The sequence below is a fragment of the Callospermophilus lateralis genome, chromosome 2 (genome assembly GCF_048772815.1).
Source record: "Callospermophilus lateralis isolate mCalLat2 chromosome 2, mCalLat2.hap1, whole genome shotgun sequence".
In the NCBI taxonomy this organism is placed as follows: domain Eukaryota; kingdom Metazoa; phylum Chordata; class Mammalia; order Rodentia; family Sciuridae; genus Callospermophilus; species Callospermophilus lateralis.
Window position 1 is genome coordinate 17,245,944 of NC_135306.1, and position 23,354 is coordinate 17,269,297.

At 44.7% G+C, this 23,354-nt stretch overlaps 1 protein-coding gene across 3 annotated transcripts in view; it reads left to right on the forward strand.

Moving 5' to 3' along the window:
* Astn2 (astrotactin 2) overlaps window positions 1-23,354 on the forward strand; it is an 847,605-nt gene that overhangs the window by 484,352 nt on the left and 339,899 nt on the right. For all 3 annotated transcript variants that reach the window (XM_076845613.2, XM_076845612.2, XM_076845614.2), the window contains one exon: window positions 6,095-6,245. In XM_076845613.2, coding sequence (XP_076701728.1) covers window positions 6,095-6,245 — 151 coding nt within the window. The remainder of the gene's footprint in view (window positions 1-6,094; window positions 6,246-23,354) is intronic.

Sequence of the window (23,354 nt, forward strand, 5' to 3'; positions counted from 1 at the left end):
CCCCCGCAATTATGGATCAGCATCCACTTGTCAGAGAGAACAGTCACGTCCTCCAAAGGAAGGGAACCCTGTGTCCTCGCACAGCAGAAGGACAAAAGGGACAAACTCCGTCTGTCCAGTTCTTTGATAAGGACACTTACTCCCACTCACAAAGTCTTCCGCTCCTCTCACAGCTTTTTGTCACTGTGACCAAAAGGCCTGACAAGGACAGTGTAGAGGAGGAAAAGTTTATTTTGGTTCAGTTTCAGAAGTTCGGTCAGCCTTTGTTTGGGGGGATTGGCTTACTTGGCTTAGCATGATATTCTCCAGTTCTACCCATTTACCTGCAAATGCCATGAGTTTATTCTCTTTTAATGCTTCTTACAGTCTTAAGGCATAGTTTTGCAACTTTGAGGGACACTCAAATGGTAGCAATGATTACTAGTTGCTGGCACTTGCTGCATTAATATTTCTTTTTTTCAGATGAGAATATGGAGGCCAGAGTCTAAAGGGGCTTGCCCCTAAATCTCACAGTGAATGAAGCTGGGGTTCTGCCCCAGGGCAATCTGACTGCAGACAACCTGCCCTTTCATCTACAATTGTACCCTGTGTCTCATGCGGTTGGGTGCTGTGAAGGGTACACCCCAAGGCGGAGTGGGTGGGAGGAAAATTTGATTTCTACCAAGAGTCTGTTCCACCTTCCTCCTTCCCTTGGAGCTCAGGAAACAATGTTGCCAGTTGTTACCAGAGAATGATTAGTGTGCATCTGTGGGGGGCTTGCCACTGTCTCTGCTCTGAGTCATCCATTCACACCTCTCTATGAGCGACACAGACCTTTCCTGGTGTTTATTAGCTGCAGGCCATGTCAGCATCTGTTCCCAGCTGCCCTGCCTAGTGCTCACCCTGCATGGGGCTCGGGCCAACTGGAACCCAGGTGATGCATTTGCACTTGGCCACTCAGGTAATGAGAGGATGGCAGCCTCAACTGGTCTGGTGGGGTCTGGCTGACTTCATTTTGAAGGGAAAAAAAAAAGAATTAGGATGTCAGAGCTAGAGACGCCTGAAAACATTTTAGAAAAAGTTTGGACTTAAGTGCAGAAACAGGTGTAGAGAGAACCCCGCCCCCCCCCCAAAAAAAAACAGAATAATAATCAGCTCAGAACAGTATCTGGATCAAATATTTATTGAATGAATGAACAATGAATAAAATTGCATTGGGTTTTAGAATTTGGAAAACACATTTTATGTATCATGTTATTGTATTCCTGCAATAAATAATGTGCAGGCTTGGCAGCAAGACAGATATTGTTCCTATTTTATAAATGAGAAGTCTGAAGTTCAGGAGAAATTTCACACAGGGGGGAAAGAATGAGGCCTCTGGAATTGAGTATGCCTGGGTTCAAGTCCTAACTCCAAAACGGCTTCAAGGTTTTCACCGCCCTAAATCTGGAGGATGTTTGTCTTAGTTTCTTTATGCTACTATAACAAAATACACAGGCTCAGTAATTGATAATGAGTAGAAATTTATTTCTCATTGTTTTGGAGGCTGGGAGGACCAGCAGGTTCATTGTGCGGTGAGTAGTCATCTCTGCTTTCAAGATAGTGCCTTGAGCACCACGTCCTCCAAAGGAAGGGAACACTGTGTCCTCGCACAGAAGGCAGAAGGTCAAAAGGGACAAACTCCCTCTGTCCAGTTCTTTGATAAGGACACTTACTCCCACTCACAAAGTCTTCCTCTCCTCTCACAGCTTTTTGTCACTGTGACCAAAAGTCCTGACAAGGACAGTGTAGAGGACAAAAGGTTTATTTTGGTTCGGTTTCAGAAGTTCAGTCCATGGTCAGCTGACTCCATAGCTCTGGGACTCTTCCCTTGGGTTTGGACTTCTAGCGTCCATAATTGTAAGAGAATAAGTTTCTGTTGTTTGAAAGCACCTAGTGTGTGGTGCCTGTGATGAAGCTTCTAGTAAACGAATACACAGTGTTTCCCCTTTTATTCCAACATGGACGGGGCTACTGTGGGTTACATGCGTAGGCCAGGAGTCAGGCACCAGGGTTACACAAAGGACACAGGCTCTGCCCTTCCCTTCCTTCCTCCTCTAGACAAAAAGGAACTGGACTCAGATTCCTACTGGATGTACCATCACGAGAACTCTGACCCTCCCAAGACACAAGACACAGTTGCTGACCCTTAATGGTGGCATAAGGAAAGCTCAGGACCAGAAGCCTGACCTTGCCGCTCCTGAGACCTGCTTTCCCTAGCTGCCCAATAGGAAGGGAAATGTGTAGCTCCCAGGGCTGTTATATGGAAATCAAAGGAAACTGCCCAGCAAAGGAGCTGAGCACGGTTCTTGGCACATGGCAGGTGCTCAGGCCATCATACAGAGCGAAGATGACCTTCGTGATGAGTTGACTCCCGGGGAGGCCTGGATCTCTCCCAGGTCCCCTGATGCACCAATGCTACACCCCTCAGTCCACTTGGACTCTGTCCCCAGAGCTGCTCTCTCTCTCCCCCCACTATCGGGGCAGCTGTGAGATCTAACAGACACCACACCCTGGCTGGGATGGTAGAGTGAGCCCTTGTTGAGAAAAATGCCTTTATCCAGCGCAGCCTGGTTCCTTTCCTCTGTCATCTTCAGATTCTTCATCGCCGACAGGCAGTCACTTCCCTGGCTAAACAGCCCTGTGCCGGGGCTTTGTGTTGTAAGGGGCACTGCTTACATGCAGCCTGGAACTGAGGTTTAGGCAGAGCTGGTCTTTCTAAAGCTCACCACCTCCTATTTGTATTGCCTGAGCCGTCTCGGGGTTCCACAGGAAGCCGGCATCCTTTGCTTATTTTTCTCTTCCCTCTGTTTCTCTCTCAGTCTCTGCCTCTGCGGCTCTCTGTGGGTTCTTTCCCTGTGTCTTTCTGTGCACTTTCAGTCTTTCTACTTCTCTCCCCTCCCCTCTCCCCTCCTTACTTTAAGCCCGGGTTCTGTTTAGCTGGATGCTTTCTCCTCTTTCCGTCTCCACTTCTAACTCCTCTGTTCTCTCTTTCCCTCCCCTGTCTCCTCCCCCGCACCCTTTCCTGGGCCTTCTCTGTCTCCATTTGCCTGTGGTTTAGTCTCTGTGTCTGTCCTCGACATGTGTGTCTCTGTGCATCTGTCTGCCCACCCACCTGTCTGTCCATCTGTTCCTCTGCCCCTATTTGTCTTCCTGTGGATGTCTAAATGTGTTTCTCCCTCTCCTTTGCTCTTCTTTCTGTCTGGCAGTTTTTCTTATTCTCTCACTCTCTCAGATGGTCTCTCCCGTGTCTCGTCTCCCCCGTCTCGTCTCCCCCTCTCACTCTCTGTTGCTTCCTCTCCCTCTGGGGTGGTTAATATTTTCATAGCCTTAATCTCTTTCCAGCATCCTCAACTCTTGCCATGATTCAAAAGTGGCAAGTCTCCTGCGAGCTTCGTTTCAGGAACTGTGAAGCCCCCACACCTGTCACCTCACAAGGGACAATCTGGTGGCTCCCCTTGCTTGTTCTCCTCTGTCTCCACCCTGTAGCCCTGAACCTGAAGGATGAGAAATGAGAACCCAGAATGGGGACAGAGAGGAGAGTCTCCTGCTTGTGGAGACTGCATCTGCGGCTTCTGCTTTTCTTTCTTTCTTTTGAAAATATCTGTCTAGTGTTTGTTCTTCCCTGTGCAAGGGACTGAAGAAGGATGAATAAATCTTTAGCCCTGTTTCTTAAAAAAGCTTGCAGTTTCTCTGGGTGACCATGAAGCCAATCTATGAAATCAATAAGACAAGAGATTTAAAAAATATGTTCCAAAGCAAAAGGAATTAATGCAAGTGGGGAAGGTAGAGAAGGCTGTACCAACCAGGGAGCAATAAGCCCTGGGCAGTAAGGACCTTGCCAATGTCACTGCCGAATCCCCAGTAGATAGAGTAGCGCCTGTCCGTAGTAAGCACTCAATAAGCATGGGCACTATGTGAATGAAGAATGAACAAATAGGAACAGTCATTTAGGAAGGTCATTTTCAGAATTCAGAGCTGGGCATCCCAGACAGGAAGAATGCAGTTAAAGATTCAGAGAGGTAAAGGTAAAATGACACTCAAAATTTCCATTCCTGCTGCATTTGAAGTTCAGATTTTTAATTAGGGATGTTCAACAGGGAAACTCCATGTACATATACCCAAATCCCCCAAATTCCCAAATCTGAAATGCTTCTGGTCCCAAGTATCTTGGATAAGCCGTATTCAAGCCGTATAGACTGATCCAGATCCTTCTTCAGGGCCAACTTGCCCTGCCCTCAGCTGTGGTGATCAGTGGCTATTGGCCTGCAGGTGTGTCTCCCCTGGGCATGGCCTTCAGCCACAGGAACCGCCTCACCCAAGGATATCCGCTTCCAGATTGTAGCCTTCAGCCAATGGCTGGCTAATGTGGGCATGCAAAGCCCTGGATCCCTTGCCTTAATCCTGTACATCCATAAAGGGCCACCCCAGCCCCAGAGCTCCCCACAGGATAACTCTTTACAGATACATCTCTAAAGGTTGCTTAACACTTAACTGCCTTTCATAGTCTGCTTTCAGGGAACCTGACCCAATACCCTGCATTCAAAAAATGGAAAGAGGCATGTGGCCGGGGGCTAGAGTGTGAGGATGGGGTGGACTGAGCTGGATGGGTGGTCAGGGGCCAGATCACAGAGACTCCTTAAGGCCAAAGAAACTCATTTAGGCTGAGTTCTGCAAGTACTGGGGAGCCACTGATGAGAGGAGTGTCTAATCAGAGCTGGGATTTATCAGGCTCAATGGCAGTCAGTGGAAAGATGGGACAGAAGCACTGGGATGAGGCTCAGTGGTTGAGTACTTGCCTAGCATGCTCAATGCCTTGGGTTCAATCCCCAAAACTGCAAATAATAATAACAATAACAACAACAACAATACGTTGTTGTTGTTATTGTTATTATTAAAGATAGGACCGAAGGGGATAAAATTAGAGGCAGGACATGAGTTAGAAGACCCAAGACCCAAACCTAGAGCTCCAAGACTGCAGAGAATTAGAATGAGAAAAGCTGTGAAGGATGGTCCAGAGACATTACTAGCAGTACCCTTGGATCTTCCTGCAGCATGTGCATAACCTTTCTTTCATGGCTACCATCTCAATGAGCCATATACCATGGAAGAAATGGTGCCTCTTCCCACAGTCTTTGGTGTGCCTTTAACATCCCCTGTTGCTATGGGGATCCCGCATACCCCCGTGTGAGGGATTCTCTTCTTTGAGGACCTTTCTCCAGAAAATTGCACCAGGAACATTCTTCTGCATCCCTATGTTGTAGAATCCAACTTACAGAATTCTATCTTGCAGAATTTTGGCAGATCCGTGGCTTATGGTATCTAGTCCACTCTTATCTTTTGGGAACCTCATTTGGGAAAAGCCTGTGTTTCCCTGAATCTCATGACCTTTCCACTAGCTTGTTGCCGACAATCTTGACAGTGTGACTTCTATGCAATGGTGGAAAAAAACAGCTATCTGATCTGGGCCCCAGGGCCAGACTCCTGTGTTTCTTGGCTCTGATGTCTGCAGTCTGGGACTTGGGAAAAGCCTCACAGCTTTTCATAGCTTCAGTTTTATAAATTGAATATCAGGTTAGAATACTGGTGTTAGAATAATAGAAATGCACCCATTTGTAGAGTTATTCTAGGAAGTTCTAGAACTTGCAAAACAAATATGATCAAGGTCAGAGTTGTATAAGTAGGAAGAGCTTTCTTTTTGGACTCGGAAGAAAATTTGGTATAAACTTTAATTCTATCACATCACAAGCTGGGTGGCCTTCAACAAGACACTTGGCCTTTCTGAGCCACAGTTCACCTAGTGATAAAATGGAAATCTCACACCTATCTTTCAAAATTATGAGGATTCATGAAACAAAGTTCTACATCCATTTCTCTTTATTATGATAGGACTTCAGTCCCATGCCCCATGATGGTACACCTATTATTAATTCTTTCTTTTGAAATATTTATTTGTATTATCTTCCTGATTATAAGCCAAATAAGTGATGATATCCAGTAGAATGAATTCACATTTATTTTTCTGAATACAAAACGTAGTTGTCTTCGGGGTTTAACCATCCCCTTTCTCTCCAAGGGAAGAAGCGATGCTGTCCACGTACTTTGAAACCATCAATGACCTGCTGTCCTCCTTCGGGCCAGTTCGTGACTGCTCTCGGAACAACGGGGGCTGCACGCGCAACTTCAAGTGCGTGTCTGACCGCCAGGTGGACTCTTCAGGATGCGTGGTGAGTGCCCATTGGCCCAGGCACATGGTTCCTGCCCAGGTACCAAGGCTACCTGTTCAGGTTGCTCCCTGTGAGGGGAAGCTGTCAGGGAGGATCACAGCACTCAAAGTTCCTGCCCCATGGCCTCTGGCACATTTGGCTTCCTTGGTTTCATTATCTATAAAATGGGATCATTAAACCTACCTCTTTGAATTGTTGGAATAATGATTTGGGGTATTGTGATTCAAGCACCTACCATATAATAGGTCCTTGAGAGGCCCCGATTTCTGGAAGCTTATAGTCATTTGGAGAGTAAGATAGAGCATGCCTTAGCCCTGTGAATACCTCAGGGGTAGGGGAGAGGATCACTGAGCTATAAATAGTATAAAACCTAGGTGATTTGCTGTGGCCTAGAAGGGAAAATTTCATTTGAAACCTAAGGTTTGTAATAGGTGCCTTGGGAAGTTGGTATTGGAAGTGGATTCAAAAGATAAATCACACATCCAACGATCAGTACACGGAGAAGCTTCTAGATTATGAGGTGATATAATGGAACTATTTTAGACTTAGGGATCAATAGGTCTTCAGAGGTGGATGGGCAACTGGAGATGTTACTAATTAGAATTCTTAAGATTATAAATACAGGGGTGCACACCTGTAACCCCAGATTCTCATGAGGCCGAGGAAAAATTGCAAGTTGAAGGTCAGCCTCAGCAACTTAGCAAGACTCTGATTTAAAATAAAATGTAACAAGGTCTGGGGATGCAGCTCAGTGGTAGAGCCGCACTGGGCTCAATCGCCAGTATCACAAAGACAAAGAGGAGTCAACTTACTTTAGGAGTTGACTAAAAATGGCTGCATCTGCCAAGACAGGGATGCAGCCATTTTTGCATGAGTAAGGGTACCAGGGAAGATAAGGGAAATCCCTGTTGGGATTTCCCTACAGAAGGGCACACAGGATTCACAATTTTATTAAAATGGCCTAGGGTAGTTGTTCAAAATTCATGTTCCAGGTTGCAGCCCTAAAGGGATTAGGTCCCAAGAATCTGAATCTTTAACATGTGAAAAAAAGATAGAGGTCTTGAAAACACACTGGGAAAGCCTTGCCCCATGGTCAGTCCTGGCCTGATATCAGTGCCCCTTGTCTTGCCCCTTTCCACCCCCTCCAGGCACATCTCTCATTATGTTACTTCATTCTCCACCAGTGCCAAATGGAGCTGATTATGCATAGGGTTTTCTGTTCATTTGTTTGTTTTTACAATGCTGGCCATGGACCCCAGGGTCTTGCACTTGCTAGGCAAGCACTCTACCACTGAGCTGCACTCCCAGCCCTGGATGTAGTTCTTTGAACATGTTGCCCACCGAATGCCTCATGGCCTTAGCTTAGGTTGTCCTTTGTCCTTTCTGCTTAGAGAGAATTGCTGTGCTGGCCCATGGAGCAGAGAATGTTTCCAGCTCCATCTCTTAGAGGAAGTCTTTCCCTTCTCCCCTGGAGAAGGGGTGATGCTCTTTCTGGCATCATTACTGGTTTTTGTACCCACATTTCTCATATTGTCTATAATGCTTCACAGCACATATTGGCTCTAGAGTTTCTCTCTCCCAATAAGTAGAGGGAAAATGCAGGGAATCTGTTGACTCAGCTCAGTACCCCCAAACTACCCATTTCAGTAAATAGGAAAAGTAAGAGGGGAGGCATGGGGTCAGGAATGGGAATCCCTGCTTTGGATTAAGCTTTCTGAATGAAACCCAAGGAAAATCGGTACACCAGTGTTGTCTATTAAGTACCTTCATACCAGCTGGGGAAATAGAGACCAGGAGACCAAAGCACTAAGAAGCTTCTAGATAAGAGAATATTATACAATGAAATTATTTTAGACTCAAAGATCAACAGGTCTTCAGAGGAGGATGGGCAATTCATGATGTTACTAATTAGAATTCTTAGGATTGTAAGTGACAGAAACTCAACACAAAGTAGTTCAGGTATAAGAGAAAAATATACTGGTTCCCAAGTGGGAGTTTAGGCCCAGTTGGATCAAGGGGCAAAAAAACAACGTCATTGGGGTCCCGCTCCATGTCTTAGTTCTGCTTTCCTTAGCATCACACCATCGTCTCCAGCTGGGCTTCCTCCAGTCAATGAGTCCTACAGAACAATCAGTCCCTCCAACTACGGTCATAGGTCATGTCATTGGGCCATCTTGATTCTCACTCCCGTCCCTGTACCGACCAAACTCATCTCTGGATGAGTCACCGTGGGAGCTTCAGGTAGGAAGCAGCTGCAACTTGAGTGCAGGCCTTGAGATGGGGAAGGCAAGGAAACGCGGGAAAAGGAGCTGGTGGGTTGTAGGGCGGAGGCCCTCCTCTACATCTCCTTCAGGGTGTTGCATACCAAGCCTTCCTTCTCCAGTGTGCAAAAGTGGGGCTCCTGAGGGAAAGGAGGATTTGCCCAAGTCTTAGGGTCAGGAAGTGGACAACACTTCAAAGGGTATCCTGAGGCCATGGTACCTCCAAAATATGAGTGGAATCTGACCTTTAGGAGAGGATTAAGTTGTCTGCCTCTTCCCTCCTCAGCATTAGTTATCTTTCCTGAAATATTTAAGCGTCTCTCCTTTAGGGGAGATATCCCAGAAGAACGAAACCTCAGAATGCAGAGGGGTATGTGTGTGTGTGTGTGTGTGTGTGTGTGTGTGTGTGTAGATAGAAGGTCTCTCACTTTCTCTGTCTCATTAATACATATACATACTGGGAAAATAAAAATAGAAAGAACCTTCATTCCCTGGAGATTAAGAGGAAATTCAAAATTCTGATGAGGTTGTCAGAGACCTTCATTATATGAAGGCCGTAATGTGAAAACTGCAACTCTAGGGTTTGGTAGATGTCAGGCCAGCTCTTCTCTGTAGAATAGACAGGATAATCCCCACCTTCACCTGAGATTTAAGATCTCTTTCATTTCTCTATAGACTCCATTATGCCTGCAAAGAGAATTTTTTTTTCTCATAGCCTCCCCTCTAAGAAACTCCATCTGGCATAAAAATCATCCTAGCTTATATTTTAAAAACACTTTATAGAGTTTCCGAAGCGTGTCTATGGCCAATGGTCATAACAAAGCTGAACTATAGGTTCCCTCCAGAATAGAATGACTTCCAAGGTCTTACCACCAGGTGGCAAGAGAGAGGACCAGGACCACATCTTCCATGTCACATTTCAGAGCTAGGGCCACTTGAGAGCTGGCTGAAAGGAGAGGCAAGAACCACGGAAAGAAGGTTGGTGGAAGTGGATTGGGCTTAAGCCTTGACTTGGTCATTGGATAGCTATGTACTCAACTTTGACTCCTTAGTCTGGGGTTCTTAGTATTTCAAAAAGGAACGACCATCCTTGAACTTACAGATTTTCTGCAAAATCAAAGAATACAACTGGTGATAACTTGAGATTTTAAAAGTGCCATTTTTAAATGAGATATGACCATATCACTGATAGTTGTACGTCGTATATGTGATATTTGCAGCCACACAAATTTAGAGGCATAACTGCACCAATTTTCTGTAATGTATTTATAACTGAATGTCATTCCCTTTCAGTTCCATCCATTTGGTAATGGAAACTTAAATTCTATTCAGTTTTGGTTTTCAAGCTCTAACCTCTTCCTGAATATTTACATCCAAGATCAAGTGTTTTGAGAGCCTCAGCAGATGCCTCTTAGCATCTAGCCTGAGGAGCCGTTTGCATGACATTCTGTTTAAGGTCATCAAGGGGCCTAACATGTCCCTAAGGCATAAGTGAATGGAGGATGTTGGGTGTTGGGTCATCACCTCTCAATCTGGTACCCACTGTTTCTTTTGGCCCTTACCCATCAGTCTCTGTCTTTCCTGTTATATGTAAGGACCTCTCCATTCCCACCTGATTCACAGGTGTGGAGTCCATTTTAGCATATATTATTTGGTACTCTTCATTCTACCATGCTATCATTTAAGCTAGCTGGTTCTATCCATGGGGGAGCTTTCTCACATTTCTGAGGACCTGAGGGATACCCAACAGCTTTTCTACCCACCCTGAGGATCCCAGGAAGGCTCTCTGAAGCCCTGTTGATTTAAATGTGCCTTGAAGGTATCTGCAGTTAGCTGTTTTCCTGCCTGGAAAGAGCTTTTGACTATGCCTGTCATTGACCAGATGCTGTTGGGCAAGTAAGACACAGATGCCCTGCCCTCTCCCCGCTCAGACCCACCTGGTTTTCTATAGTCCTTCATCTCCTTTCAGCGTACCTGAAATTAGCCTGGTGGGAGTAGGGAATGGGATCCCTTTTAAGGAGACTTGTTTACCTTATTTGACTTTCAACACTCCTCTCTCCCCGCAACTCAAATAGTCTTTACTTTCATGACTGAGAGGGGGACTGATTCTATAATCCATCACAGATTCTTTTGTTATTTTTAAATTATTATTACTTTACGTTCTATGTCAACTTTGACATCTGAAACACAAAATAAACTATCTGACTTCTTCGCTTGGTTTTCTGGTCCTGCTTTGGTGACCTTCCCCTGAGACCATGTGTTCCCCTAGCATATCGTGGCTCAATTTGGGAACGGTCATAAGGCGTGTAGTGGGTAGAATAATATCCTCCCCAAGGAGGGTCACATTCTAATTCTCAGAAACTGTGAATGTTACATCACCTTACTTAATGACAAAAAGGGAAATTAAATTTGCATATAGAATCAAGGTTACTAATCAGCTGGCCTTGAAGGGGATTGTCTTATATTATCAGGGTGCAACCTGTGTAATAACGGGGGTTCTTCATTGTGGAAGGGGAGAGGAGAAGAGTGCATCAGAGTGAGGTGATGTTGCTGGCTGTGAAGAGTGAGCAAGGGGCTTGCAAGCTAAGGTGTGTCTCTGGAGGGGTCTCTCGAAGCTGGAAAAAGGGGCACAGACTCACCCGTCGCTCCTCCAGAAAGGAACACAGCCTTCTTGACACTCAGACTCTAGCCTTATTGAACCCCTACACCAGAGAAGTGCAAGATAACAAATTTATATTGCTTTATGTTTGTAGTGATTTTTCATAATAGTAATTCAATACTAATGTGGGATGAAAGAATATGAGGAGGGAGGCTGATACATATGTATTACCAAAAGAATTATTCTAGAATTTTTATTTTCAGTTATTTCCAGGGAAATCTCACCTCTTGACCAGGGATAGAGGATATCATAATGAATGAAGCATCAGAAAGGGATAGGAGCCCAAGTTTCCTTTCAGTACCCTAAATAGTGAAAAATGAAATGTTATAAATCTGACAAACATAATGATATCAGCAAGACACAGTTTTAAATGTACTACAGGCCTATTTATTCTGTATAAGCATTCACAATTTTAATAAAGATAGAGGACAAAAATAAAGAAAACAGTGAGCACTTAATCACGGCATTGCCTAGAGGACACATCCACCTCCATGTCTAAGTAACCTCTGCTGCCTGAAGCATCCTTTTCCTTTGGTGTCCTGGTTTTCCCTACATGGGAAGAAAGCCTTTGGATCCACCCAGTGCAGACAATCCTGCTCTCAAATCCATCCTCCTCAGCTCCTTTGAACTGCCAGTCCACAGCTCACCTACCCAACATTCTATTGTGGCATAACAAATTACCACAAAACTCAGTGGCTTGGAACACCTGCTTTGTTCTGCTTGCAACTTCATGAGTCAGGAATTTGGGAAGGGTGCAGATGGTTTGCCTCTGATCCATGACAGATGGTTTATGTGGATCTGGAGAATACATTTTCAAAAGGGACCTTTCACAGGTTCTGGTGCTAGAGGTGATAAAAAACAGTCAGGTGATACAGGCTGTGCTGGCCTTAGCTGGAGCTGTTGACTAGAGTGTCTGGATGGGGCCTCTCCATTTCTCATGCATGCCTTGGAGGTTGGACTTGCAAAGGAACCATCTCAAGATCAAGTGTTCAAAGAGGCTAGGCGGAGGCCTATTAGCATCTAGCCTGAAGAGTCATTTCCATGACATTCTGTTTAAAGTCATCAAGGTCAACCCACATTCAGTGGGAGAAAAGTGCATTTCATGTGTCAGTGAGAAGAATTGCAAAGAATTTGTGGCTCTCTTATGTACCCATTTACCTATAGCACTGAGTCACAGATAAGGGCTGCCCAAATACAGAGGGACTGTGCAGATACTATGATACAGACCAGGACCTCTCTCATTATAAACCGGAAAACAAAGGACTAGAAATCACTCAGATTTATGCAGAGAAGTAGTGATGGAGTCTAGGTGGACTCCTTCCTTCCAGTAGCACCTTTCAATGGTGATAGCCTTAGGCCCCAGAATCTTATTCAAATATGTGTTTAGCAACCCTCCTGTATTCAGCACTGTGAAAGGAATAGGAGATAGAAAAATGAAAGCCCCATCTTGTTTATAAGCTACTCCAAAAGATGAGATTGACTTTAGCAGGGTCTTGGCATGACCTTGAACAAGTCACTTTTTCTGTGTGTGAGACTGTACAAGAGGATTTGTGTGAGTATTAAGGAGGGAGGTGGTAGTGATGATGACTAACACCAACACCAACTATGTGCTCGCTGGCTTACTTTCATGGCCATGTATTACTTACGAATGCCCTCCTAGATTGGCACGATTATATCCAGTTGATGAAAAGAGAAGTGCTAAAATATCAGAGCAAGCACACATACTGTGTGGTAGGCACAGATCTAAGCCCTTTGCTTATTTTAACCAGTTTAGTTCTCAGAGTAATTCTCTGAGCTAAATACTGTTGTGGCCTTCACTTTACATGTGAGAAAATGAAACTGGGAGGAAACGGGGGTCAGTGGAGGACCACAGCGGGTAGGAGGCTGGACAGGAGGGTGATGATAGACAGATTTGCATCCTCCCTGGATCCTAGGGAGGGATGCTATCTTCTCAGAGCTGCCTCCAATGTCATTTGCCAGGCTTTTCTCTGAATTCGAGACTAGTCTGAAACTAGCCCCACATTCCCCAATCCCTACAAATCACCACTCACATTCCTGCCTCCCGTGCTTCATCTCTTTGCTTCTATTTTGACCTAAAAAGCCATCTGGCCTTCTAGATGCTAGGAAGGACCACAGGATCCATGATGGCCCAGAGATGCTGAGAGGCAACAACAGGAACAAAATGCTGCCTTTTTAAAGTGAAGATGAATAAAGATAAGAATTTTCATTTATTTTAGGTCAGGCTCCTCATGGCGCGGCTCAGAGGGAGGCAGGAATTGAAATCTGGTTCAGTAAGGGAGAGCAAGCCTGCTTTTCTTCGCTCCTTATCCTCTTTCCCTTTTAATGACTCTGTTGGGCTGTAATTAAAGGGAGCAATACTCAAGAGGTCAGGGAAGACAAGAAAGAAGAATTAGCAGAGTGAGAAATCACTTTGGAGCATTGCCCAGGCACTAGGACCAAGGGAGGCTGGACCCCATCTGCCTGGGTGACCAGCCCTCCTTGTGCCTCCGTGGGGTCTTGGCCCCCAGGCAGTGGTCCCTTCATTCCAGAAGTGAACTTTCAAGGCTGACATGTCCCTTCAGATTAGCAGCACAGGTGCGATGGATTTAGAGTATAACCAGGATGGATTTTGCCAGCATCCAAAATGGGAGGAATGATGTTCACATATTTGTCTTTAAAAAAAGACAGGAGACAGGCATCTTTTGGGGGACTGTTTCAGACTGTTAAGTTGGGAAACTGTAATTGCCGAGCATCCCCTCTCCTGTGTCCTCATCAGAGAGCCCTCCGGTCTATCAGGTCCACAGATGGAGAATCTCTGTGTGTTCCTTCTCCAGGACTGATACTAATGCTGTCCATAAATAAATAAATGAATGTCATACATAATATCAGTCCAGTATAGCTGGTGAAGATACCTACAGAGAATGCTGGAGTGCTGATTATGTTGCAAGCCCTGGAATAAGTGCTTGAAACATATCATCACACTGAATCCTCACAGCCACCTTATAAAGGCAAGCACGGTCATTATTAACTCCCATGTTATCCATGAAGAACAGGCTCAAATAGCATGAGAAACTTGCCCAAGTCCAACCAGCCAGGTCAAGGCAGTGCAGCAATTCAAGCCAGGTCTATCGAACTCTAAAGCCCATCTCTTAACATATCAGATGACCGGTTTCAGAAGCTGAGTGTAGTTCCCCAATGATAAAGTGACTGTCCCCATGTCAGGGAGCAACCCTTCCACCCTCAATGTTCAGAATTCATTCTCCCTTCTTTGGATTCAACAGATCCAGAGGAAGCTAAAAGAGAATGGTTTTAGAAAAGGGAAATTAGTAACAGGTATAAATTGAGACGGCAGCTGATTCAGTGCTTGTACACAGGACTCAAATTTGGGAGCACGAAAAGAGAAGGGGCTATGCGCAGCATCTTTCCTTTGAGATTTCCAGCAGAGCCCTCTTCCCTTCAAGCCCGGCAGGAAGAGAGTCCAAGATTATTTTGTATGGCTTTCTCATAAAGCCTATGCACCCTTTTATGACATTAAATATTTTATTCTTCCCGTGACATTTGAAGGCTTGTCTATTTTCTCCCGTCATTTGATTTCTCTGGGACCTGGTCTTTCTGGGTCTGATGGTATTTCTGGTCAGCCGGGTTTATGGGGTAGAAGTCATTATCTGATAAAGTCAGGGAACAGCCCCCCACCCTTCCGAAGTGATGGCTTTTAACCCTTTGATTCCTGGTGTGAGGAAAAGGAGCACCAAACTAAAGGCAGGAAATAGGGGCTACAGTGCTGGTCCCGCTGCCTGTTTGGCTGCAAACACTAAGTATTCAGGTAGTCAGCACCATCTACCTAGTCACATCTTGGAACCTCGAGTGGGAGCAGCCTGGGGAGGGGCCAAAGCATTGAACAGGTCCTTTCAGTTCTGGAATCCACGATCTCATGGTAAGTATTCGCTGAAGATGGTGGTTCTAATGCTGGAAGGACCTAGTTCTAACACAGGAAGGGCACATGGGGCAGAGGGCAGAGCTTACCTCATTGGTTGGTGGAAAAGCAAATGGACAGGAGGGGAGATCTCCATCCCTGTTCCTCTCTTTTGTGGGCATCTCTGGACGGACCACTGACATTTGAATTGTACGTTTCATGCATAGGCCTCAAACACCTTTCTGCTTTTGGAAAGGTATCACCCCCTACTTTCAGGAAGTCATTCTAATGCTTGAGAGGATAATTTCTGGCTTCAGAGAAACCTGGTCAAAATCTCACTCTCTCACTCACTGGCCACATGACCTTAGAACAAGTTACTTAAGACCTCTGAGCCTCAGATTCCTGTTGAGTAAAATGGGATAACAATCCTTACCTGACAAAGCTGCTCTTAGGACTAATGGAGGTAATCCATACTCAATGGCCCATGTGTGGCCCTGCACAGGCAGGAAACATGGTTGCTATTTATTATTATAATCTGATATCTCCTGCAGGGATGGTGGTAATGGTGACAGTGATGAGAACTAAGATTGCTTAAGTGCTCACTGTGTTCCAGAGCACCTAAGATGGGCCCCATTATTATCCCAGTAGCAGGATCAGGACCCTTTTCCAGCCTACAATTTGGTGCTCCTCTCCCCGACACCAGGAAGCAACGGGTGAAAACCCATCACTTTGGAAGGGTGGGGGCCATCCTGTGACTTGAGCAGGTAACAACCTAACTGACTTCACTCAGGTCTGCACAGTTACTGAGATCTAGAGCAGGAAATGTAGGTCTAACAGCCCAATCCTAGAACTGTTATCTTTAACCAGGGCAAATTTTTCATGAATATCATTTGCAATGGTTGTCCAATACTGCATGGAGAGGAAGATGCCATTGGTTGCTTGTCTTCCTGAATATTTTGATTGCTTCCAAGCTCACGAATACACCCATTGCTCTGAGCATCTTCTCTGCTTTGAGTTATTTCTTTAGAATAGATTCCCCAAAGTCTGAAAGGACAAGTTTCTAGTGTTCCAGGATTTAGGTAAAAATGGGGGAGGAAATTTAAAAAGAGAAGAGAGAGAGAGAGAGAGAGAGAGAGAGAGACAGAGCGCTGCACTTGATTTCCCAGTATTTTCTTGGTTTAGGGTGCTGCTTTTCCTTCAGGTTGCAGTTCAAGGACAGGCTAGGGTGTTTGGCCACAAGGGTCCTTAAGCAGAGGAGTGATAAAATGAAAGTGGTACTTTAGGGAGTGGAGCCCAGTGAAGTGTGCAAGATGCGTGTGGGAGAGAGTCCAACTGCAGGGGCGGTGCAGAGAAGAGTCAATGAGGCAGTGGGCCTAGGTCTCCTTCAGGCTGGAGGAGGTCATGAGCTATTCTGGGCTGTGCTTGGTCTCTGCTGAGCTCTGTGAATTCTGAGGCACCAGAATGTTGATATTTGAACAACTTTTCCGTAGCTCTGAAATGAAAAACTGGAAAGATTGTATTCTTCTTAATTATAATAATAGAATTTTTATATTTATAAGGTATTTTCCCCATATGGTCTTTAGTTTTCTTTTATCTTTAGCTTTATTTCCCATCTGGTCTTTAGTTTCCTTTTATCTTAGGTTTTATTTATTTACTCTTTGTGGGTTTTTTTTTTTGTGTGTGTGTGTGTGTGTGTGAGTGTGTGTGTGTGTGCGCGCGCAAATGTTCTCTGTACAATGAAACAAAGACAATGTGGCTGAGATGGGTATAAAGAGTTTTTTTAAAGTCCCTTTTCTCTACAACTCACCTACTTTAGAGGTGATTATGCCATGGCTGGTCTGTATATAGAACTCCTATACATTTATCCCCTATCCATATGTAAATATAAATAAGAATCCATATATGAAAGCTTAAAATGCATACATAAAAAGTATTCAGTTTATTTCTTTGGGACACTTTTCCATGTCAGAACTACATGTATTTTTTTAATTGGTGCATATTAATTATACAGAATGGTGAGTTTGTGGCATACTGGTATATGCATATAACATAACGTATCTTTGTACATGCTTTTCAAAGAACATTCCCCTTTGTTCTCCTCCACTTTAAAGACAACTGGCTCTCTAGCTTCATTTTAACCATGTATAATTATTTTCCTTTTGTCAAAAATAAAGATGAACTGCTAGGGGCTCATGTGTCCAAGATGCAGGAGGTCCTGGGCTCGATCCCTAGCATTATAAATACAAATAAATAAATTAAATCAAATTGAGACCAAAGAGTACAAGAACTGTGGTTACATAGAAATGAAGTATCCTAAATTCCAGGCTAGAGCTCTCTTCTACCTATTATAGCATTTTTCTTTTACTTTAATCATTATTCTTTCATCTTTTGTCATAGGCTTGGGACTAAGAGGATGAGAATTGGCATTATCATCCTATTATCATCATTATTAATTGCACGAATAAAGTCATTTTCCCATATATTCTCCATTACCCCTGCCTCAAAAACTCTTCACCCATGAGCCCAGATCATTTCACTGGAGGTAGCAAACACTGGAAAGGTTTCATCAGACACTTTGTAGCCTTTCTCCTGAGAAGATACTACCTGAGCAGAGTGACCTGCATTTTTAGAGGGAGACAGGCTAGTTCATTAGAGCTATGGTCTGGTGGAAGAGAGCAGTCTTGGCTATGGTACAGAGTTGGGTATAAGTCCCATACCTCTCAAGGGGAAGCTGTGTGATACTGGACACATGGTTGAATGTATCTGAAACGCTCCTATCTTTTCCATAAACTGTGAATGATCCTTGTACCTTACAATGTTGTTGGCAGGGTGCAATGTGACCACCATGCATGAGCCTAAATTGGTTTCATAATCACCCTTCCCAAAGTCTCTTTCTTTGGATTAAGAAGATGCTATGGTGAGTTAGGACACTTTCTGGCTTTTGTTTGTTTGTTTGTTTTCAGAAACTGTTTTCACCATCATGGAAAGGCAAGGATTCTTTTAGAAGCCCATGATCATGGGCAAAAATCTAGACTGAAGTGTTTTTCCACATAACTTTACTTCAGTGCATCCTTAGCTAAGCTTGAACCCTTTCTACAATTTCAGAGTTGAACTTGTTTCTCCCTGAGGCTCTGTTCTTTCAACCAACTGTCCATAAGTCAAAGCTGTACTTGCATCTATAGATCATAAGACCCTGAAGTCCAGCCTGCATTGGAGCCAATGAGACATGATGCCCCCAGCTACAGAGAACTGTAAACCATAGGGAGAAGAAGTTCTCCATCTGGAAAAATTTCAGGCAGGAGTGGTGGAACCAACCTTTGTGTTGTTTTGGTTTAGGTGCCTTGTTTAGGTAACAAAACATTTCAACTAAAAATCTTAACCTCTTTGAATGATGAACTTTTTACATAAGCACATGCAAAAAATGTTTAGAAGACTTAGAGAGGAAAGAACAATTATCACTCATACCACCTCCACTCACTACAACAACATTTTGATATCTTCTCTAGGTATTCTTCTATGTGATATACTTATTTAGCAATTTTATTGTGAAATGCAATGTATATAGAAAAATGTATAAAACATTATTTACAGTTTCATCAATACTAATTAAGCAATACCCATTAAAGCATCACCCAAATCAAGGATAGAATGTTGCCCACGCTCCAGAACCCCTCCCCAACACACCCACCGCATCCCCATTTTCTCTTTTAACCCCTTTCTCCTCTAGAGGTAGCCACCATTCTGACCTTTATGCTGATGGTGTACCTTTTATCTTTTCATTATAGTTTTATCACCTATGGAGGCATAGAGACATCCTTTTATCTTAATTCTGACTGTGGATGGTGGATCCTCCAGCATAGAGTGCATCTCACCAACATATGTAAAACTAACCTTTGCCTTTCGTTGAAGGCAAAATTGATTATAAGCCAATCTACAGTTTCATTTGCATTTTAAAATTCTGGATTCAGAGCTCACCACTGAAGTACTGACTAGCTGTCCGACCCACTTCTGGGCTCTTAAGTTACAGAGACGAACTCTGCACTGACCAGCAAGAGCTCAGACCTGCTTGCTCAGCCACTGGGTGGTTCTTAGGACCCTCTCACTGGACTCACCAGGTGCCTTCTTTCTACACACATGGGGCTACTTCTCCCTTCATGCAAATTCCCTCTGGTGTAAACTCTGGTTTGGGCTGCTGCTTCTCTCCTTTGAGTCTTTGGCACCAAGACAAACATAATTTCCCCCCCTCCAGCTGGTCTAAAACCTTGCAGGCTTTTTCTGAGGCTCTTTTTAAAATGCTACATCTTGAGTTCATGCTGGGTAAGGGGAGAACCTTTGAGTCAAGGAATAAGGGAGAGAGAGAGAGAGAACAAATGTCTTGAGTGACTTTTAAATGCAACTTTGGATCTCTGAATATTCATAGCACTTCAGCAAAATGGTCTTGCCATCTGCATTTTGAGTGTGGAGCCTATCTCAGGAAGGGCAATGACCTGCCCACAGTCCCTCAGATAAGAACAGCAGTGTCATTGCCAGGACTCCAATCCAAGGACCCCAGTGCCTACTACAGGAGGTTGACAGAAACTTTGGTTGCGCTAGTTCTGGATCTGGACTCCCATAGAGATTCCTGCTGCGGCAGCTGATGACATTGGTCAATGATACATCAGTGTTCTCATTTGTACAGCTGCACCTCAGCATGGGGTGGCCGGATTTCAGTATGATTGTGGCCAGCACTTATTACTCAGTAAATAGTATCTAGAACACAGAATTAGACAGACTCATGGAGAGGCCTTCAAGGGCTGTGCCTGGGTGGGGTGCCTTGCCATTGGCTTGAGTTGATGCTTGATTCTCAGTGCCTATGACTTTCCTTCCACCCACCTCCATTCCTGGAACGCTGGTCTTGGGGAGTCTCATCCTTTCCAATTCCCTGAGAGCCCAACATATATGGCAACTTTCTCCATTTAGGGATAGAGATTTTTTTTCTACTTTCTTTTAAATTGCTCTCTGCGACAAAAAAAAAAAAAAAAAAAAAAATATGCAAACCATCCAAAATTACACTCAACATAAGCTGAATAAATATATACCCACAGAAGCATATGTTCAATGGCTGCTGCTCTATGCTTTTCAAAGCCAACTAGCTTATAAAATCATTTCTCACTAAGAGTCCCGGCGATCAATGAGAAGGTGCGGCATGAGGATGCAGCCTGGAGCTGCAAATTGAGTTTTCAGTTACAAAGGACAAGAAAGGGAAACCTGCCAGGAAACCCAGCAGGACTACAGGGTACCATGTCTCCAGCCCCAGTGCAGGCCTGGTCTGACCACAGGACAAGCAGTTCGCTACCAGGTACAGTAGTGTCTAAGGACAGTCCTATGGAGTCAGGCTGTCTGGATTCAAATCCTGCCCCTGCCACTGACTTTGTCTTATTGGACAGATTGTTTTAAATATCCATGGTTGCTTTCTCTCTTCTGCCCCCGCGCCCCCCGCCCCCGTGCGCGCCTCTCTCTCTCTCTCTCTCTCTCTCTCTCTATATATATATATATATATATGTATATGTGTGTGTATAAAATTTATCATTTCTATTGTAATATACATTTGGTGGTCTTCCCTGTTTTCCTAGCATATATGTCCTAAAATCCTTGGACTTTCCATCTTTTTGTATGTCATGTTGACTGGTGATTGACAGCCCCTAAGTAGCTTCATGGAGGGTGCAAGTCAGAAAGAAGACCAAGGTAGAATTAGAGAATTAGGACTTTTAGCCTCACCTCCCATCCTCTGGAGAGGGTACAGGGACTGAAGGTTCAGTCGATCTCCAATGGCCAATGATTTAATCAATATTGCCTATGTAATGAAGCCTCCATAAAGCTTAACAGGGCTTGGTGTAGGGAATTGAGGGATAGTTGACAGTATGGAGGTTCCTGAAGGGGACAGACCTGGGGACTTAGCAGCTCCATGTCCCTTCCCACATACCTTGCCCTGTGTGTATCTTCCACTTGGCACTCAGAAGTACATCCTTTATAATAAGCCAGTGGATGTGTTCTGCTGAGTTTTGAGAGCTACTCATGCAGATTAATCAATCTGACGAAGGTGTCATGAGAACCTCCATTTCTAGCCAGTCGGTCAGATCACAGGTAAAATAACCCAGGGCTTGCAATTGACCTCTGAGGTGGCGTCAGTCTTGTGGCACTCAGCCCTCAACCTGTGGGATCTGGTGCTATCTCAAAGTGGTGTCTGAATTGAACAAAATTAAAGACACCCCATTGGTATCCTATGAAGAATCCAACAGAGAGTTGATTGCAAGTGGAAAGAAAGCTCCACGTACTTCCAGGTGACCAGAGGTCACAGAAGTGTTCTATGTTAATTGAGTTGTGAGATAGTATAAAAGAAGCAATGGAGTTTTTTTTTTCCTAAATCACACTACCTTACATGATTGTTTGAGGAGGAGGTTTGGCTGAGGGGTTAAGAAAAGACACCTGGGGTCAGTGACTTCCTGACTCTAACACCTCATGCTTGTGTGACCTTGGAAACCTTAATGAACCTCACTGGGCTTCAGAGTCCCCATCTGTTAAGTGATCACAACAATGACATATACTACCCAGGGTGGCCACAAGGAAAGAACGTGTTAATGCCCATCCAGTGCTTAGAATTCCTTCCTCATAAGTGCTCAGTGTCAGTCACACTAAGTCATTTTCTCAAAGCGGCCCCTTGCGCACAGGTCTGTCTCATGCATGCCTTGCCCAGATCCCCTTGGCTCTATGCCACTCACATAGACAGAATAGTACACAGGTCTCTGAAATTTTTAAAGACTCCAAACACTGAGAATGTGAACCTAAAGAGAGTTCTCCATGCCTCAGTTTCCCACCATGAGTGGTTAAAGAAGTGGCATCTTTCTCTGAATAGTTGGGAAGACTGAGTAAAGTAATGTGTGCTAGTAATGTGTGCCCAGTGCCCTGTAGAAGCCATTCCCTACCAGCACCCTTAAACTGCAAGCTTCCCCAGTTTGGCTAGAAGGTGGTCAGAGCCCCCGCCTTGGCAGCAGAGAGGGCTTCCTCAGTGGAAAGGCCTTTGGCCCAGCTCTGGAGTGGTGCAGACTGAGCTGAGCCTCAGCTGTACCCCCCAGGACTCACCATGTGACCTTGAGAAGACCCATTACATCTCTGTATTTAGGGACCTCCTCTTTCAAACAGGTTCTACATCTCTATCTTGCAGTCACCTGAGATGTAGAAGTCCTTTACAAGCATAAATACCCTTGTGAAAGTCAGCACAGTGTGGCTCCTTAAGTTACCAAAACGGTCAGTGCCTCGGTTTCCTTCTCTGTAAAATGAGTAGGATAGCCATACCTGTACTGCCAGGCCGCTGTTCACATTATGAGTTAATATTCAAAATATTTAAAACACTGCCTGGCACACAGTAAGCACTATTAAGTGTTAGCTATTATTCTTATTAATGAGCTATACAAAGGCTATTTATTATCATCGCCAGACAGCTATTGAATAGACATTTTTTAGGACTCCTGGCAGATTTTCTTGGGAAAGCATTTCTGGCCTCCCCTCCCTCAGCCCTTGGCTCTATTTCTGCCATATAAAACATCCAGAGCTGGAAGAACGTGCTTACTCCCCGGGTCCCCATCTGACTAGACACTTCTTAAGGACAAGGGCTGCTGCTTCATGAGGCTGGGGGACAGTCAACTGAACAGGCATTTGATGAACTAAACACCCACTCATTGCAGAGCCTAAGAGAGCTCCAGATGGAGAGGTAGTTTGGGCACTCACCAGAAGGCTGACCAGGGATTTGAGGGGCAAGCTGTGGCCAAGTTCTCACCCATCTCCCTATCCCTAGAACCACTCTGCTTCATGGTTCCCAACTCAGGTGTGCTGATGGCCCAGCCTACCACCCGACGTCCTGGGAGTCACTGTCAGCCTCCTGCAGAGAACCCTGGTTGCCAGGCTGGAAAGACCCTTAGAGACCAGCTGCATTTTCCTCACTGGACAGTCAGAAAGACTGAGAACCAGAGAATAGGGCTGTGCCCAGTGCAGCCATGCTAATGCCCTGAGGCTCCTCTAAAGAGAGGGGCAGGCAGTGACCTATTCAGAAAACCAGCCACCATAGCCAACAGCTGTGTGCACAACTCCACATCCAGTGACAGGCTGCCATGCCATCACTCTTCTTGATCATAAGCTGATTGAACCGTGACATGCCTGTCTCTGTGGTTTACCCAGTCCCCCAGTTGGTCTGGCTTCTCCTTGAAATTCAGAACCATCAAGCCTTCTACTTTTTTAAAAAA